At 38.6% G+C, this 18,187-nt stretch overlaps 1 protein-coding gene across 1 annotated transcript in view; it reads right to left on the reverse strand.

The window, feature by feature from the left end:
- Nucleotides 1-1,056: 1,056 nt before the first annotated feature.
- Nucleotides 1,057-18,187, reverse strand: part of caskin2 (CASK interacting protein 2) — a 77,255-nt gene continuing 60,124 nt past the window's right edge. Inside the window, exons 13-22 of the mRNA XM_015385419.1 lie at nucleotides 16,504-16,581; nucleotides 15,064-15,191; nucleotides 14,887-14,950; nucleotides 9,300-9,373; nucleotides 9,008-9,118; nucleotides 8,168-8,269; nucleotides 7,875-8,013; nucleotides 5,123-7,339; nucleotides 4,794-5,022; nucleotides 1,057-1,959 (exon numbers count right to left, since the gene is read on the reverse strand). Of these exons, the coding sequence (XP_015240905.1) occupies nucleotides 1,863-1,959; nucleotides 4,794-5,022; nucleotides 5,123-7,339; nucleotides 7,875-8,013; nucleotides 8,168-8,269; nucleotides 9,008-9,118; nucleotides 9,300-9,373; nucleotides 14,887-14,950; nucleotides 15,064-15,191; nucleotides 16,504-16,581 (3,239 nt within the window). The 3' untranslated portion in view covers nucleotides 1,057-1,862. The remainder of the gene's footprint in view (nucleotides 1,960-4,793; nucleotides 5,023-5,122; nucleotides 7,340-7,874; nucleotides 8,014-8,167; nucleotides 8,270-9,007; nucleotides 9,119-9,299; nucleotides 9,374-14,886; nucleotides 14,951-15,063; nucleotides 15,192-16,503; nucleotides 16,582-18,187) is intronic.

Raw genomic sequence — 18,187 nt, forward strand, 5'->3', positions numbered from 1 at the left:
TTTAAACAAACCTTTCATACAGCTGTAATTAAATATAAATTCAAGTCTATAACTTACTAAACCTGCACCTTTGTACTTAGTTTTTTCTTTTTTTAAAGGTGCTTGCAGACATTTTTTCAGTGAATAAAATGAACTCAGATAACCTCTGAGGATTTTTTTCTGGGCATCACGATTGGCAAGAAAACAGCAGGATCACCTCATCTAAAGAGTATTAAAACTACAGCTTTCTGACCGGAAGGGTCAGAAAAGCATCAAGCATAGACTGATTAATCTTTGAAAGGAAGATGATTTCCTAGATATCCCAAACAAACAATCCGAGGGACTAAACATCCATGACAAGTCCATGTGTGGGGTTACGGCTTATCCCAGCGACTTTTCGACTTGCACAGGAATATTTATCCTTTAGCAATGAATGCTGATCACAAGTTGACTAAAAATATTCATGTTAAAAGAGAAGAGAAACATTTTATCCAAATACAAGAGCCGCAAACCCCCATAAGTAATTGGCAAAGTAGGAACCAAGAAGTATTTCCAGTAATCTGTAATATATGTTGGATTAAATGAGACACTTTGTGTTTATTCTCCTGTAAATTTAGCTGCTCAGTACAGGAGAGATGGTTGATGTTCCTTGTAGTGAAACCTGTTTGCTTCACAGTGAATATTTAAGAAATATTCTCCATCACAGCAGTAATTACAAAAAACGCTCTAATAAATGAACTATGGTTTGACATCATAAAGTCAGCCGCTTCAGTCAAATCTCTCTCAATCTCTAATCTCCATCAGTCAAAGTCATTATCTTACATGAGAAAAGTTATGCTTGTTTCTCTGTCATTATGTTTAATTCTAAAACTAGCGGTAGCTACATTGCCACATGCTGGCAGGATTTGAAACAGGCTTAATGAAAACTCAAAAATAAAGCGAGAAAATTCCCTTTATGGGATTGAGACAGCATGAAAAGCAGTTTGAGGAAACTATTCATTTAAAATACCGGTAATCATTTTAGAACATGAAATTCAACACATTAAGACAAAATTGTTCAAATTACTTTCAGTACTTTTTAAATATCTTGCCTTTTATTTAAAAAATAAAAATGTAGACACAATTTAGCCATCCACCTGTGCACAGATTCAATTGTTTAATGCAGAACATTCCCAGCGTCCCAAGAGACGTACTGACCTCAGCTAAAATGCAGGAAATAAAAGACGGCATTACCCGTTCTTTGGAAGCAGCTTTCTAACAGTGAATCCTCTCCTTAGCACCCTAAAGGAAACTGTAAAATAATCCCGGCTGTAAGTTCAGAGCAGCCTTTTAATTCCATTACTGATAGTGCAAAGATTGGAGGGGAAAACTTTGGTAAAAATGTCACACCTATCACTTTTTTCTATACATCAAACATGTTAATGATATAAAGCTGCAAAATATACATAGAATTATGTACACTAATTCTGTCATTAATGTTAAAAAAAAAAACATTTTAAGTATAAATATAGCTCTAATATATCCAGTAAAAAGAGATGGGGCTAGATACTTCTCTGTATTTACATGTATGATGGACCCTCTTTCCCTTAAGTCATCACATATTGAACTAAAGTCTTCAGCCTAAGCTCTCAGCTACTGTTCTTTTTTTTTTTTCTTGTCCATCCAGGAATATTCCCAGGTTTGTGTCCTGAGGCCAAGTGCTTAGGTTTGAAAATCAAAATTGCAAAATACTGCTCTGGAAAAATCCTCAGATGTGCCTCCAATGATTCATCCAGAAGACCTGAGAGGGAGCTGAGCTTTTCGGTCCAAGGTGCATCAAAAGGTGATGGTTTCAGCTGCCCATCTGTTGCTGGCTTTGGAAAAAAAGCTAATAAGCTGAGGCGTTACTCCAACATGGCATCCAGCTGGTCAGCCAGGTCATCAAACATGTTGCCGATGTCATCCAGAATATTCCCCGCTGCCTTCACAGAACCGCTGCTGCTGAAAAAGAGACAGCAGAATAAATGAGAGAGTCTTTAATTTTTAGGTGAATCTTCAGTAGACGGATAATAACAAGCACAGCAATGCCACCTGTATTAATTGGGAGGTGCATTGCAGTATTTTTGTTTCCCAAAGTTGGGGTCGTGACCCCATTAGGGGTTTGTGATCAACCAGTATGGGGTCTTAGGTTTCACTACAGAAATTAAACCAAACAGTTAACATTTATGTTATAGACCTCAAACATTTGAAAATTGTCAATATATTTACAAACAGCCTCTATTAATTTAGTTAATTTTAGTTTTGTTAATATTATTCCATACATAGGTAATCGATTTGGTAGAAATGTTTATAGAGTCAAACAATAATGTGGGTCAACTTGGGAGCCATTTTTTGGGGTCAGAAGTTTGGGGACCTCTGGTATAGCTGGTATAGTGGTAATAAACAATGAAAGAAGAAAGGATAGAAGTAGGGGAACTTCCACATCTACATACTTTGAAGTATTTATAGGCTGACCAGACCAAATGTTTGCTATTAAGTTTTCCATCTACTGTCACATTTAATTTTTTTCCTCTTAATTCGGAAGCTAACTCAACACTGTCCTCTACTGGCTAGTTTGTTCACGCCAATAATTAAGTGTATAACAAGCTCTATAGTAGTGTCGCTTGACAGAGCTAAAATTTTGACAAAGCTATTTATGTGAGGAGAAATTGCATATATCTTTTTAAAGAGTAGCTTAACTCCTCACACTAATTTTTTGTAGATATTCAGTGTAAATTTGGCCTAAAGCTTGGCTGCATGGTAAAAACTTTTTAGCCCTTTTCGGGCCAATTCTCCAGTCATGCGACTTTTTCGATCGGGCAGAGTTTCAACCTCGTCATGGATCATGTACTACAAGGGGGGTAACGCAGGGCAATTAGCCTCTCACGGCCACCTCCCGATCAGGAATCGTGAGGTCAGGAGAAAATAAAACATGTTTAAAATTCAGTCTGCCTTCGTAAGTTCGCATCAGAGCGTAGGGCAGCGCAGTGCAAGAACATGAATAGTGAGCTGTGAACTTTTAAACCCTGCAGTTCTGTCGTACAGTTTGAGCTGTAGCTGCGTGCAACGATTGAAAATATCACACAGTGCATGCTTAAAGGGTTTTGCTTTGATGTCATAAAAAAAAAAAAAAAAAAAACTGTTTGACATTGTTCTAACTATGAACAGTAGATTGGAGAAAAATACTGCAAATCCAAACCTTGGTATGTGTCAAAAATGCATTTGCTTTTTGCTTTTTGAAGATGTTGAAATGTTAGAAATATTCTAGTCAGTACATATACACTACATAAATGTAGTACTTTACATCCTAAAAAACAAAGGTTTAAAAAATATATATTTTTTTTATAGACTCTTGTGCTTTACAGAGTTTAAGGTTTAATCTCCATAGCCATTTATAATTTTGTTAAGTCAATTTCATTCCTTTTGAGAGTAACGGCAATTTGTTTCCTGAAGTTTTTCCACAATTTGTCGATAGTGGTGATATTTATAAGCTAAATCACGGGTTGTCTCAAGATGTTTGCATTTGTGAACCCTCACCAGCAGGAGCTGCTCACTTGCCATGTTTTGCGGCACAGATCCGTCCGCATGGTTACAAATTTTCCCAAGTGCTCTGCACAGAGCGGCGTAGAAGAAACAAAATGACATAATTTGGCCGCACTGACCTTACGGATGCATAAACCAAGCTTTAACTGGTGCTTTAACCTGAATTACGAAACACTGCTGACACCACAGATTAGAAAAACACTGCCCAACATTTTGATTTTATCAAGTGGTGTTTATAAATCCCATTTGAAACAGTGTGATTGAATCATGTCTGTAGCACTGTTTACAAACACCAGATATTGGAATCAGCGTTTTAAAGAATGTGCAAATTCTCAGTGATCTTAGTCGACCATGAAACAGGTTTAAATCAGAGAGAACCAGAATTTCTCTCAGTTTTTCCTGAAAGCGCTTCAGGAGTCCTTCCCAAAAATTTGGGATTGATATAAGGTTTATGCTGGAGTATGAGTATATTTTAAGAATTGATAAGGACCCCTGGCTAGGTGTTCATGTTTTCAAAAGAACTAAGAAAAAGTCCAGCTCCCTCCAATTTAAGCCTATTTAGCGCCACATTCCCAGCTAATCCACAACCCACCAAACATACCATACAACAGCATAAAGATCAAAAATGTTTGGCCATAAATGTACAAACGAGTTTTCTGTATGATTGAACCAGTTAAAGAGACTTTATGTACGTTTTCACAGAAAAATATATAAAAATAGCCTATTTATTGGACCCTTTATAACTATAACATGGTTTGATGCGCAGACTGAAACCTCAGTAGCTCAGCACCGATGCATCTATAACCCTGTAGCCTATTTTCCTGAATTTACTTTAGGTCCGAAGTTCGCAAATGTGATGTCAAGTGCATCCATGGGTCCAACCTCGCCCAAAAAAACGAAGCGTTATATTGAAGATGGATTTTGTGGATAATAAGAAAAGCGACCAACATCAAGCTCAACTCAGACACTAATGGCAACTCCACGTAAGGTAAAAAGGTAAAAATAAAAAACCTTGTTAAGTACGAGCACGAGATATGAGAAGGATAGAAGAGTGCTGCAGTTCTGTGTTTGGGCCACAACAGGTTGTATCATTGGAAAACTCTGGAATGCCTTTTTAAGAATAATATTGATAACATAAAGGCTCAAATTATCCATATGGTGGACCTTGGTTCCGATCCACACCCCATGTCCTGATTGATTATACCCTTCACATAAGATTTTTAATGTGTGTACACCTTTTCATATGAACTTACCCATCCACATTGCTGCCTTGTGCGAGCTCATTTTCTACCACTTTAAGAGCAGCTTCCAGTGATGTACTGGTTTGCTCCAGTCTCTTCTGAGCTAGAACCTCTAAACCTGCCACACCGCCCATTGCGCTCCTTGTCTGACACAATGAGACGGAGTTAGATGAGCAGGATGTTAATGTGCTGGAGGATGGAGCAGCAAAACAGACCCCTTGGATCATCTGGAGGTTTGTTCCTGAGGAAACAAGTTGTTCTATGTCACATATAGAAAATAACTGGAGTGAGATAATGTGATAGAAAAGACGGAGAGGTTTCAGTTTAGTTTAAATAGTTACCTCCAGGCAGAGCATCAGCTTTCTGTTGACTTTCTGCCTTGGACACAAACGTTTGTGCAGGTCTAACAGATTTAGGGCTCTGCATACATGTCTGGGTGTTCAAGCTGCTGCTTATTTTAGGAGAGACAGTGTGTATCTGTACACTGGTCAGTTTTGGAATGGCTGTTTGTGCACTCAGTGGTGCGCTCTGATTCATTTTTTGAGGACTCATTAGACTCCCATTTGGGGTTTGTTTTAGAGGACTGGAAGGTTTTAAAGACACAGGAGGCTTGGAGCCTCTCCCTACAGAACCAACTCTGTGGAAAACATCCCCTGGTGTCTGAACCTCCGCTTTTCGTACAGCTCTGACTTCATTGTGTGTGATGTGGCCGGCTCCAAGCAGCTGGTTGTCTTCTTGGTTGGGGGTGGTAGCTTCTTCAGGTGTGGAAGCACCTTTGTCTTTGGGGCGGTGTCGTCTTTTTACAGTGTCAGACTCTTTCAGGTTGAACTCTGGAGGCTCCAAGCTGTTCGGGGTCTGAACTGGACCATCTGGTGTAGACCTAGCTTCTGTGTCTGCCTGGTTAACAACTACTATTCTTGGTCGCTGCTTGATGGTAAGGTTTCCTTCTTCAGCAAAAGGTAGATGATTCACAGAAATTGCCCTTGGAGAGGCAGAATTACTCCTTGACAGTTTTTCACTTTTCCTTGCTTTCAGTTTCTCTTCAGTCGTTCCTTCTCTGCTTCCAGTTCTGTTTCTGTCAGTATCTCCCTCTGTCCTTTCATTTGGTACCCTCCTCAGGCCTCCCAAACCTAGAGCAGGAACAGGTTTGGAATGCTGTAGAATAATATATGAAGGTAATCCATAAGAGACCGGTGAGGAGCCTGGGCTGGGAACCGGTGAAACATGGACATAGGTTGGTGGTATATCTATCCTCCTTGATGGACTACTGCAGTTGCTGCTACCCTCTAACCTAGCAGCAATGCTCCTCACGCTGCCTGCACTGTCCGTCTCCACCCCGGCCTTCGGCTCTGACTCCACCGCTTTGCTGCTTCCCTGCTGTCTTGTAGGGCTGCTACCCACTGAGCTCATCCTTTTGGGTGGGGGAGGAGGTGGACCTTTCTGTCGAGAGCGCACAGCGAAGGATTGGCTGCGGTTGACTTGACGAGGGGGTCCTGATGCCCGTCCTGGCCTGCGAGACAGGGTTGCATAGGACGGCATAGTAACTGAAGAAGCAGAGGAAGGAAGAGGGGGATCTTCATCTTCATCAGGCTCTCCATCAGAGAGAGCATTGCGAGTCAAGCTTTGGCTGTGCTTCTTTTGTAATCCCCTTTGGGAGTTGTCACCTTGGAACTGTGCTGATGGGGGTCTAAGCACAGGGATGGCTCCAGGCAGAGGTTTAGAAAGCACTCGTGGAGAGCCGTTGCAATCCATGGCTTGAGCCTGCTGGTGATTAAAGTAACTCTTTGTGGGAGAGGGCTGTGGGGCTGGAGATGATGGAGAAGGTGGAGGTTGGTGCTGGGGGTGATACTGAGGCTGATAGAGGCGGTTGGGGGACTGGACTTGTTTGGATTTCGGTGGGACTGCAGGGTAAGCAAAGCGAGACATCTTGTTGGGGGTCCTTGGAGGTGTGATGGCGGGGAAAGTCTTATCCTCTGCTGAACCAGACCGAGCATGATGTTCCCACATCTCCACAGGGATCTGTTTATTTCTGACTCCAGGACTGTTCTGCCTAAGTTTGGCTTCCTCCATTCCTCCAATGCCGGGATTCTCCTCGGGCATATTCGATGTTTTGGCAGAAGAAGATGTTGTATGGTTTTCTTGTGAGCTTCCTGAATTTGAGTTTCCAGACTTCCCAGAGCCCCGCGAACGCCTGCTTATGCTTTCTTGACTGACAGACATGGCAGCTATTACCACAGAGGATGGTACTCCTCTCATGCTGAAAGCCTCAGAAGCTGACCCGCCCGCCTTGCCCATCATAGCGCTCTGCAGCTCTGCACTCAGCTCACAGTCCTGGAATGAAAGGAGAGCCCTGGGTGTGCGAGGGGAAGGACAGCAGGTTTCAGACGGGACATCAGGGTGAACATGAGAGCGAGATGGCGTCCGCTCGATAGCCACCAACTCTAGAGCCGCAGGTAGCTTTCTTCTGAGATTTTCCTCCCCTGTTTTGTCGGCCTGATTGCGAGAGCGCTGCAGGTCACAAAGTCGCTTTACTGCCAACATAAGCTTCTTCTGATGGCCTGAAAACCAGAGAAATTCTTTAGCAATAATACCTTATTATATTTAGGACATAGATAAAGATGGATCATATCATTTTTATATCTATTTTCAATAAATAAATAAATTGTAGAGAATAGGTCTTTTAGTTGTTCTTACATTAAGCTATTAAGAGCGATGTCATGTATTCTGTAAAAGTCTGCTCTATAAATTAAGGTCTGTAGAAATAAAGGTATAAATAATTAGGCATTTTTATCAGTTTCTATTTTTATTTAGTTTTTACTTCTGATTTTCAATTCTGTTTTAGATTTCTTTAGTATTTCCAATACTTCTTTAGTCATTTTCGTAAGTTTTGTAAGGTTCTGTAAAGTTTTTTCCAGTTTCATGCATAATTTTAATCTTTTATTTAATACACCTTACATACAACTTACATCAAGACAAAAAAACTAAGATAAAATAATATAAATAAATCCTCAGATAATGACAGACAGCTGCAGTTCACGATAATAACCTTAGAACAGATCAAAGATATCAGACCTGGAAGAATCTGATTCTCACCCAGTTTAGTGATCCCTATTTCCTGCAGGTCCTCCCAGGTGATGTCCTTAACAATGCTGATGGAGTCATAGCCATTGTCACATAACCGCTTCTGGTACTGAGGTAGACCAATCACACTAAGCCACTCCCCCAAATCCGACTGAATTGTAACAAACACACAGAGTTTGGGGCAGAAAGAGTCAAGGAAAAAAATATTAAGTTAAATTATTATAGTAAGATATTTTATAGGAAGTCCTATAAAAGAGAACAGCATCTTTATGAGAGGAGAAAAGAAATAGTGGGTAATTTCTTACAGGAATGTAGTCTGGCAGCCACTCGGGTATGGTCAGCTTCCCAATCTCCGATGAAATCTTCTTTCTGTGGCCTGGTTTGGTCACACCGATAGCTGTGAGATCCTGAAGATAGTGGTGATGGAAATAATGAGAAAAAAAAATTATGATAAATATGATAAAGTAACAGGAAAATAATCTACAACGCCCCATTAAACTGTAAAAAACATATAAAAGGTTCCTGGAAGTTTGGTTTAATTCATATTCGGTTTTTAACAGGTTAAAAACTTAAGTCTGTAGATACTAACATTTGCAGAGCTTCTTGCATTGTTTGCTTTTAAGCTCACCAGCAAATAATAAAGAACCTATTTAACCAAAAAAACTCATTACCAACTACACCAATCATCAATTCTGAGTGATAATACGGTGGCTTTTTAAATGTCATGTTTAGATCAATTTAACTGTCAGTTTCTAATACTGTCAGGATATCATTGTCATCCACTAGGGGGCACTCCAGAAAACTCAAACCACAGAGTTGGTCTTTTAACCTTTACTTTGATCCAACAAACATCAGTTAAATGATAATTGCTCCCTAAGCATTTTATCAGCATCTAAAAGTCTTTTAAATAACAGCATCAGGTGTGATGATAAAAATGAAAAAGTAACAGTTTAAATCATGCTTCCTATATAAACAGTGTTGAATGGCAGGAAAAACAACAGTTGTGTCATCATCAGAAATCAACAAAGACAGAAAAGGTACATCTAAGAACATAAACTCAAACATCTTTTATGCTGCAGCTCATATCTTCATGTTTTTTTTTCCAAAGCTGTGTTTCCAGATAGAATACTAGAAGGTTACCAGACCTCAGGGGTCATCCTGCTGATGGTGGGGACATCGTATCCCGCTCTGATGAAGTTGGAAGTGTACTGCTCCAACTGGAACTCGCACAACCATTGGTAGATGGCTTCAGAGTCCTAATGACACACAGGGGAAAAGTTTCAGGATAAATGTTTTAAAAGGCTCAGAACAAAGTTTGCTGATTAATCTTTTGCCTGGTAAGACCGGATGGATAATGTGTGACTACTAAATACATCTAAATCTGAGCTTTTGGAAGCATATTGTTAGGAAATGAGCAGAGGATTAAAGGGATCACACCTTTCCCTCAAGAAGCTGTTCTGGTCTGATGAAGCCTTTCTGCGGTACACTGTTGGCCTGGCGACGGGAACCACCTACAAAACACACATCATAAATCCTGGGGGATGTTAAACTTTTAGGTTTAACTAAACAGACTAATAAGTGCTTAATGGAAGAAAAAATAAACACAGAGGAAGTTATATATCCAGGATTTAATAGTGTCAGGGTTGTTCATTCGTCTCAGTTGAATTTAGTAAACAAAATAAAACAAGGCTTTTAAGCCAAGCTGCTGAGTAAGCAGGCCTGGTTCAGTCTTGTCGGGGTCTGTAAAGGAATCTGTTTTCTATACATTAGCACAGATCTGAGGATTTCACCCTTTTCTCCCATTGCTAACCCTTGTTTTGGCCTGAAATTCAGCTGATTTATTCATTAAAACACCAGTTTTCTGTGTTTTTGTTAGGTTACCTCCAGGAATCCCCCCTATACACACACAATCACACACATTGCATTAAATAATTACAGTTTGGAAAAGAAAACAGCATGATTCTTCGAACACAATTACAGAAGTAAAGAAATGCATAACTGAAAAGATTCCTGGTGTGTTTCTTTTATTCTATTTTTTTTTTTTTTTTTTTTTTCAGTTCTGCACGCAGCATCAAAGGCTAAGCTTCATTTATCAACAATTCAGCTGCAGGGTTTCCACCTGCTATCTGCTCCATGTCACCGTCTGCTTCCCAGAGCAGAAACACCAATATGCTGCAGCAAACAAGCACGAACAGCAGGTAAAGGATTTAAAATCTCTTTCATTCACAGACAAATCAAAATTGACCTCCTTCTACAAACAGCAGGCAAAGAATCGAAAGACAGAATGGGAGAGGCCAGTTACTGAGCCGATTAATAGAATCACAAAAAAAAATCTGAAGGGATGATCTGATACTGTTTCTATGCCTTGATGACATATGTTGTAAATTTGCACTATTTGAATTAACTGATTAGAAATGCAATAGAAAAATGGAAATTATGATTAAAATTAGTGTTGCACCGATACTGATACAGTTATCGAGCAGGGCCCTGATACTGCACTAAAATGGTGGTATCAGTATCAGCGTGTACCAACAAAGGGAACTGATACCATTTTGAGAGCAAAAAGTTTATTCAACTATTGTCACTCATTTCAGGTATGCAATAAAAAGTTCTACTGGATTTCCTTTGTATTAGTCTTTTTCCTGCAGCGTGACAAAGTCATGATGGCAATTATTTTACATCCAAGTAGTATGCAGTTCTTTATATATACACACACACACATCAATTTCAAACAGATGGTATCGGCCAATACTGCACAGTATCGGTGTTGGGGCCAAAATATGGTATCGGCACAACACTAATTAAAATTCTGAAACCTCATAAAGCCAAATGTAAATAGCAAAAAACAACAGATTTCCAAATGGCTACTTGTACAGTAGCATCCAGTCAGTCTTACAGTCTATAATACACATTCTAAGTCATGGATTTATGATTTGCAAATAGCAGCTCTTGTTGCATTCAAGAACAGTTGGAACACCAGGCTGTTGAAACATAATGACCCCAAAGTGATTTTAACAGTTTATTCGTAAATATGGACAGTCTTAAAAAATATTTTTTTAGTATAATACTGCAACTTAGACAGAATGAATAGAAAAATGTCCTTTTAGGGTTTTGCAGCTAAAATCTATTTTATTTTAGAATTGGAAAAACATTTTGTTTCTTGCTAACTAAAGTTCAACATATGTGTCTATTTTTATTTATTTTTTATGATTGAATGCAACCTATGTTTTGAAACCCAAATATGTACCAAACCACTGTTTGAAGTTAATAATAATCTTTTTATTTCCTTTATCCGATAATAGACAGACATAATAGACAGACATAAAAGACAAGTAGGTTTCCAATTTAATTTCTATTTAATTTCCCAATGGGATTAATAGTTTTTTTTTTATGTTAATTGAATTTGAATACTAAAGCACATTTTCATTATTGGCTAAGTGTTTTTACGTATATTTGCTTAAAAACAATACCAGACAGTTATTGCACTTCTGGCTTTATCATATTAAAAGTGACCAAAATGATAAAATAAATAAATAAATCACCAAAATCGTTAATTCTGCCCTGAATCCTGCACATATATATTTCTACTGGAACATAATATCCACTTAAAGAAATTGTCCCAAAAGAACAGAATGTCTAATATACGTAGATACCCTCCTATTCCTTAAAAGGAAATTACTAGAATTAAAACATAACACCAATATGGCTTCACCTGTAAACCACTAAACAAAGGACTTTTAATGCAGTTTAACATAATAAAGACTCACACAACTCAGCTATCTTCACTACTTTAACTTCCTCACCTTTTATTTCAGCTTTTCTAAGGGTTTTCTTTATTTTGCTTGAGACTTCAGAGCCCTGGTCTCCAAGGAAACTGCGAGCAGCACCTAGAGCAGAGGTATTTGGCCCTTAGGCTAGAGTCAAAACTTCATCACTTACGGTAGCTTTTGCTCTTCACAAATTACAGAAGTGAAAGAAATAAGGAAATTATATTTGTTTTACTCCATATTCTTCCTATATTTTTTTTTATTTACCTTGCTTCTCATACAATCTGTGTTACTAAAAACAAACCTAAAATCTGAACAAAAAAATGCTGGGAAAAAAAAAGAGAATTCTTACCCTTAAGGAGGGCAAAGAGCTGCAGATCCCCTGACATCTGACTGATTTTTTTGCTTACCCCTCAAGCTGCACAGCCTGAACTGCTTGGTCCCAACTTAAAGCTTTACCCTCTTTCTGCTTCTCTTTGACTGATGTGTTTTGCCCCAGCTGCTTTAGCCCTCTCCGATTGAGCACCTCACCCTCCTCACTCCTTAACCCCTGGTGTGACACCTGAACATTTGCAAAGAAGCTTGGCTTTGAGCAGCTACCCCGGGGGTTTTAGTACCACCTGATGGTATAAAAAGTTCTCCAAAATCTTATAAGCTGAGAGAAAAAAGAAAGTGGTTTTATTGGTTTTATAGGTGAGCTGAGGTCAGTCTTTGTTCACTCTGTTTCATTTCCTTTTCGCTAGAGAGTAATAAATGCTGACTGTGAAACAAAAGGAAACAAGACATTCATAGGGCAGGAGAAAAACCAGAGATTCTGGAGATGCAGAGAGTTTCTGCAGATTTGAGAGTATTTACTATAAAATCTGCAATCATGGTCCGAGAAATCTCTCACTTCAGTTTATTTTTATTATTATTAGGCTGCCCTTTTTGAATCAGGATGTTAAAAACAATATCTGTTTATTGGAGATATTTAAGAGTAAACTGGGAATTAGTTTCAGTTGGCTGACCTTAAAGCAGTACTCTAGAATGAGAAATACATTACAATCTGATTAAAACTTTTATGGTTTTAGCAAACATTCACAACCTTTGAGGTGTTTATAAAAGCCTTAAACTCATCAAAAATGTATTACTTTTTCTCTTTATAAAAAAAAAAATGAAAACAGAGGTTTAAAAGTAAAGTACAAGATCTGTTTTAAAGTAGCATTGAACCATGAGAGAAAAATAAAATTCCTGTATAAAGTCTCCATGCAGATATATTCAGATGTTAGGTCTTTTGATGTTAGTTCAGGTTTTTCATATTGAATCTTTCTTAAAGCACATATTTAGATTGTTTGCCTTACAGCTGCAGTTCCCACTGGATGCCATCTGCACACAGTGACAGAGCAGACAAGGAACTAAGTCAGAGTGAACTCTGAGTTTTTAACAACATAACGGATTATTAAGAAACAAAATACCAAAGGACCCTGACATCTCTGAATCCAGAATAGCAGAACATTCCAGTAGAATTCTGCTTATTAACTGGAATTATCTTTGTTTTTAATAAAATAGCCTGATCATAGTCAAACATCTCTATACATTATTGGTTATCTAACCTACTTTTTAGGACTTACTGCCCTGCATACTGTAGAATCTCCCCTCCCTCCAAAAACAGACTTAAGAAAAGGGATGGTTAACAGGTCTCTGCAGCAGGAAATACAATCATTTGATTCATGTGTGCTGCAGCAGGAAACATCTAAAGGATAAATGAATAGGAGTCCTGAGAACCAGGAGTAAAAACCATGTATGTTTGGATTCTACTGGAAGCAGTTGATTATTGTGAATATAAACTGTATAAATTACTCAAACTATTTATCTCCATCAGGAAAGAATGAATGAAGGCTAGTAGGTCTTCTAAAATTAAAAGGAAAGCTCTATATTTTTGTATATTTTTGATAAATGTCATGTACTGTCATGTACTGACATGTCAGTAAATTGTCTGTTAACAAATATATTTGAATATAAATCGGCCAAGAATGCTCCTTCTAGCGCCACTGGGCTCCTCTCTCCGTTTTTTGTTGTTTATATTTTTTAGCCACCGGTGTTCGCCATTCAGGAGAAAGATTTGGAGCTCCACTTTGAGGTGCCAGCCACCCTGGCAGTAGGCTAGGAGACTTTCGTGTCATGAAGACTTTCGTGTACCGCTAGAATCTCCCACACATGCACATGCGCACTTTCAGGCGTATATATGTCGTGAGCAATGGTTTCAGACAGTCGTTGAAGCTCACCTTTCTCACCACGGTTCTTTAAAAATGGCAGAGGGTCGTAAGAGAAGAAGTGTATGAGAAGAAAAGTAAGGCATCAGAAGAGGTAGATATATCCCAGTATGCTTTGCGCAGAGAGCTCTCCTACCACAGCACTTTGGGATTTGCTTTCACAGTGGCCCGCTGTCGCCATAGGCTGGCGTTACCCAACAGCGGTGACTAATAAAGCCGCAGGAGGAGTTACGAGGCCAATGGGGCTAAAAGTAGTGATCATCTGTCGAAACGGTCAGTTAACTGAGCTTGCAATACAGTTCACTATATAGTCCCCGCAGTATGTTGACACGGTAAGCTTGTATGAGCTATGAGAACAGTACATTTTAAAAAGGGCATGCACAGGAGAAATGGGCTAATGTATGCTCTTGCAGGCGCAATTTTTTGTGGAGAGAGCGGGTCTTTTAAAAAATCCCTTAACAATACCTTTAATAACCCAGATAAAGTCAGGTCCTGGAAATTCTTGGTTCAAAAAGTAAAAGCAAGCAGAGATTAAATGAAAAATATTATGATAATTTGATCTGATACTTTTTAATATCTGATACGATATAACAGTATTAGCTTGTGTTGCTCATTGTGTAGTGCAGAATGTTAAAATGGTTTTATCCAGTGATATTATTCAAAAACAAAACAAAAGTCATCAATAGCATATGCGAGAACAACTGAATTTTGCTTTATTACCCACTGGGTTGCATAAACTTAAAAAAAAAATATTTCTATCAGCTTGCTTATTTCAGAGATTTTAGATGCAATCCGCTGTATTACTTTATATTTTCATATTGCTGATAGACTGATTTCTAATATCACAATGGAATCAGATCATCCTTAAAGAAAAGTTCTCCAGCTTAGAAAAGGAGAGCCATGAAGACTTAACTTGCAAACCAAGGGACATAAAGTATTGTATGCACAATCAAATTCTAAATAAATACAATTTGAAAACAACTAAGGAGTCATCGTGTCACCCACCGTTACTTTGCTCAGCTGCAGTACTGTGGATCTGATCTCCTGTTTCACCTGCAGATGGCGCCATCTGCAAAGACAAAGATGCCACCAGACAATCAGGCCTTGGGTTTTCTCTTTAATAGTTGTTCAAACATCAACACTCTTTGTAATAAAAGAAAGACAGTAATGTTTCTGCCTCACCTTGACGCCATCGTTGTGCTGGCGGCCATGGGTCCCGTTCTGTCTGCGGCTGCTCTCTGAGCTCTGGCCGCTGCCGGCGCTGCGACTGCTGCCCACACTGCCTGTGCTGCCCACACTGTTCCTGTCACCTGATATAAGACAATGCAACAATGCATAATAGTAGCGTAAGGCTGTGTCTTTCATTCTTGTAAATAATTTTTGTATACCGGTAATAAAATATATATTAAGGACAAGAAAAGGCTCAGCGTGAAAGTAAAAAAACTTAAATTTTGAAAAGTCTTTTATCCTCTGAAAAACTGTCTTACACACATCTAACTAATCGTCTTTAATGGAAGTTCTGGGAAATTTTAGTTCCTGCATCTCTATCTTTAACTGTTTTCTACTGTACTACAGGTTATTCACTGATACTCAGAGATGGGAAGTAACAAAGTACAAATACTTCGTTACTGTACTCAAGTAGATTTTTCTGATATTTTTACTTTACTTTACTACTTATTTTTATGGCGACTTTTTACTTCTACTCCTTACATTTTTACACAAGTATCTGTACTTTTACTCAAGTACGGAAAGTGAGTACTTTTGCCATCTCTGCTGATACTCAAAAAATCATCAGAAAAAAAGTGCTAATTTTCCTCTCTGTGTGTCCTTAACTCAGTAAATTTGATTAAAATCACTACATTTCATTAAAATTTGAGTTTGTTTCCTATAATAGTTATTGACAACCTATTGTTGAACAGATATGTGTTGAAAGACATTCAGTTTGTCTTATTTTCAAATATGATTGAGGTAGAATTGGAAAGAATTATCATATTCCTAAAAAGTTGAAAACAGGTTTTGCTCTTGTCCATTATTCATATTTTTTTCTCATAACTAAAAACCCAAAAGCACCTCTAAATCAGAATTGATTGTTTATACAGTATTAAAAAAATGGCAGAGGTTTTAAGTATACAAAGAAATACCGTCATGTATTGATGGCCAAATAATATTAATGAAAGAACATTTTATCATCTGATTTATAGCAATTGGCCTTATTAATTGGAGTTCTGAATTGTTTTTAAGGAAGAGAAAATGAAATTCAGTGGTCTACATGTCCCTATATCCTGACTATGACAGATAATAGGCAATTAATCAATGAATGACTGAGCCAGTAAACCAGACATGAAGCCATGCTGACCACTTACCTTTGTGTTCTGCTGCAAGACAATGGCAGTTGGTTAGGGTGTTACCGGGACGGCATGGGGATAAGGGATTTGCAGGGTAGTTATGGTGAGGCTGTGATGTTGGGACTAAATGTTTTACAGATAGAAGTGAGCCAGAGAAGCAGTCTGGTTAAAGGGCAGGGTATGGGATGTGAAAAGGTTCCAGCCAGGTTAGGGGTTTGGGTAGTTTGGGGTTAGATTTACGATGGATTGGCAGTTGTTTAGGGTCACACACTCTTACCAGTGGGAGAGCTCCTTAGGACCCAAATGTCCTGAGGGGGGGTTGCTTGGGCTGAGAACTGAGTGGCCGGTGAAGCACCTAACAAACACACACACTTTAGACACACTACGCTGCTTTCCTGCATCCCGCAGAGAGGGGACAGGACCTATGGAGCTGTCAATGACCACCAGGAGGACAGTGAGCGGTGAGGGAGGGGGAGTGGGACTGCAGACCCGTGGAGAGAGACATGTAAAACAGCCATCTGTCATAAATGTCAAATAAAGCTATAAACAGAGACAATGTGAATGTTTTTATTGTTTTACTATGTTTTTACAGTCATTTAGAGACACACTCTGTTTGTCCCTTTGTATATCTACATTATATACACACATGTGTTATATACACATAGATGTAGATGTTTAATATCTAAGTTAAGATTGGTCTTTAAGATTATATTTCTTGGAATTAATTTATTTGAAATATTTAACTGAGTGATGTATTGTATTGTATATATTATTTTGTGATGATTTTTATGTTAAAAAAAAAACACTATATACCGTCCTAGAAAAAGTGAATATGAAACACTCAAAACTCAAAAATTAGAGAGCTAACAGGGTAGATTATAATGGATTAATTCACTATAATTTACTTATTGTCAACTTTCTTTCTTTGAAACAAAGTCAAAAGTAGCATGTGAATAAATCATCTGTTAAATGTATTATCTGACCCAGCTTAGTTCATACATTATACGTGAATTAAGCCACGCTTGACCATTATTTGGTCTTATTAAGTCAAGTGATAGCATTTTTTATTCATAATTTTGGCAACCAGCTAAAATTTGGGTTCCCTGAAATTTCAAATGTTTACATCAGACCAATAAAAATAGACTTTACATACTGAAATGTTGTGTTATAACCATGTAATTAGCTAATGATGAGGAACTGCTAACATAGCTGTTGCCCAGCAGACAGTTAGTGAGACCCTACACAAGGTGGTTAAGCCTCAAAAGATAACTGCTGAAGAAGCTGGCTGTAAACAGAGGACTGGATCCAAACATAATAATGGAAAGTTGTGTGGAAGGACGATATGTAGTAGAAATAGATGCAAAAGTCTTAAAGTGGTAGGGAAATTGCTGTTCCAACCGTTGCATTTCCGAATTCTCAGAGTGGTGCACGACTTTACACGAGTGATTAAAGTGAATGTGATTGGTCGATTATCAAGGGGACAGGGTTGTTGTGTCGGAAGGTACGCAAGCAATTTTGATTGTGGCCAGTTTATCGGAAGCATCTTGCTAACCAGTTAGCAATTTAGTGCTAGTAGGTTCCCAATGGGAAATTATATTGGGACCAAATTGGTGACTTAGAAAGGACACTGTCAAGGAACGCTATGGACAGCGGAAACATGCAAGAGGAGGAGAGTTTAGTGTCGGAGGTTGTGGATGAGTCTCCTTCGTCATACAGTTTTTATTTAGAGGAGGAACGTGGGGACGAAGATGTTGTGGAAGAGGACGCCAGGGCGGCAGAAGCTTGGTTTGGTGTAGAAGTCTTACAGCCGTACATGTTTGACCCTTTGCCTCGCAACACTGCAAGTTCTGTTAGCTCTACGCCTGCCGAAGACACAGACGTCCATCCCCGTGAACACTGGGACGGAACTAAAAGGTAAAGTAAATGATTCTTATTTCTTATGTCAACCGTTGTGTATATTA

Source organism: Cyprinodon variegatus, unplaced genomic scaffold, assembly GCF_000732505.1.
Source record: "Cyprinodon variegatus isolate N-32 unplaced genomic scaffold, C_variegatus-1.0 Scaffold338, whole genome shotgun sequence".
NCBI classification, from domain to species: domain Eukaryota; kingdom Metazoa; phylum Chordata; class Actinopteri; order Cyprinodontiformes; family Cyprinodontidae; genus Cyprinodon; species Cyprinodon variegatus.